This window comes from Hirsutella rhossiliensis (genome assembly GCF_020360975.1).
Source record: "Hirsutella rhossiliensis strain HR02 chromosome Unknown scaffold00011, whole genome shotgun sequence".
Taxonomy (NCBI): domain Eukaryota; kingdom Fungi; phylum Ascomycota; class Sordariomycetes; order Hypocreales; family Ophiocordycipitaceae; genus Hirsutella; species Hirsutella rhossiliensis.
The window spans coordinates 1,509,715-1,511,313 of NW_025408677.1; the positions used below are offsets into that span (position 1 = coordinate 1,509,715).

The 1,599-nt window shown below is 50.8% G+C and overlaps 1 protein-coding gene across 1 annotated transcript; it reads right to left on the reverse strand.

Moving 5' to 3' along the window:
* Positions 1–220: 220 nt before the first annotated feature.
* HRG_08939 (reverse transcriptase (RNA-dependent DNA polymerase) domain-containing protein) lies at positions 221–652 on the reverse strand (the record flags this gene model as incomplete). The annotated part of the gene is made up of 2 exons (XM_044867410.1): positions 221–545; positions 621–652. 2 exons carry the CDS (start codon positions 650–652, stop codon positions 221–223), a joined length of 357 nt encoding a protein of 118 aa, XP_044717431.1.
* Positions 653–1,599: the final 947 nt, after the last annotated feature.

Below are 1,599 nucleotides of genomic sequence, written 5' to 3' on the forward strand. Positions count from 1 at the left end.
GTTAAAGCTAAGATAATATAGAAGAATTAGATTACTTCTAAGATTTTGCATCGGATTGCGACACCTCGAGGTCTATACAAATTACCGGATTAGGTATAATATATCAAGTACTTAACAAGTTGTCAATCAAGCTCCTTGACTAGTTAAGTTAAGCTTTAATCGAGTTAGACATACCTTTAATTAATCGAGTTCGATGGTCGAAATTGAACTCGATTGATTATTAGCCACACTGCTTGGCGTCTACTGGATGGCAAGTGTCGGATACGGCGGACGTCTCGTCTAGGCTATTGCCGACGCAGAGAATGGCAGTGTCGTCCGCATAGCCGAAACGCCTTTTTGAGCTGCCCTGGCGGTAGATTGGTTCCGTATATAGTAGGAAGAGGATCGGAGAGACTGGCGATCCCTGTGGCAGACCGCACTGGAGTGGCGATGAATCCGTTACGATATCCTGGTAGCGGATGCGTGCCGACCTATCTTGCATAAACGAGCCGACCCAGCGCGTGAGGTTTAGTGGCCAGCCTTGCTCCCGTAAGCGAAGGATCAATCTATTGCGTAGGACTGTGTCAAAGGCGCCTTATATATCCAAGGTCACCAATGTCGCGACTTGCTTGCGAGCGAACGCCTCCTCGATGTCGTGAACCAAGGCAGCCATAAGATCTATAGCCGACCTCTTCGGAAGCGCGCCGACTTATTGAGGGTGCAACACGCCGAAATAGACCGAGGCCCACGCTAGGCGCCGTGCGATAAGCCGTTCGAGACCCTTGCCGAGATAGGACAAAAGGGAGATAGGGCGCCAGGCGCGGGGTATAGAGAGATCCCTGCGCCCCGGCTTGGCAATTATGACCACTTCTGCTTCTCGGAAGGGCTTCGGATGGTGGCTAATGCTGAGGCAGCCTTTATATAGCTAGTGGACGAGGCTTCCGATTGCATGCTAGACGGCGCGTAGCATTCGCACCGTAATATTATTAGAGCCTAGAGATATGTTCCCGGTGCGTAAGATGGCATCGCGGGTCTCCTTAATAGAGACCTAATCGGCGAACGGTATCGTCGTCCCTGCTTTTACGGGAACCCACGGGTCTAGGATGTCGTCGTTCGCTATGCGCCGTTCTAGAGTAGCCTGTCGTAAGGCGGTGGCCTTTTCTAGCTACGTCTTATACACTCGTCTATCTACTTATAGGGGAGGCGCTTAAAACGAGCCTAGAGATTTCAGCCAGCGGACCGCCCTAAACACGGAGGCGCTGTCGGTGAAGTTATCGATTAAGTCGCGCTAGTAAAGGCGTTTTGCCCGGCGCACCACCTTATAAAACTCCCTCTTAGCTAGCTATACTTCTCGGTCGAAGCTAAGAGGGTAAACTCTCCTCTATGCGCGGTAACTAGCCGCCGCCTTTGCGTATTCTTCGGTCTACTATAGCGCGCTATGCGTAGTCTTACGAGCAGGTCGACTAGCAGCTCTAGCTATATACCTAAGAAGGTTTATAAGCGCCGACGTAAGGTCGTTAAGCTCTAACGGAGATGCGGTGGTAACTAGGATAGCGGCGGCGCCGACCTCTACTAACTTAACGAACCGCTTTAATTCCTTATCGGAGCTAAGATAGATCT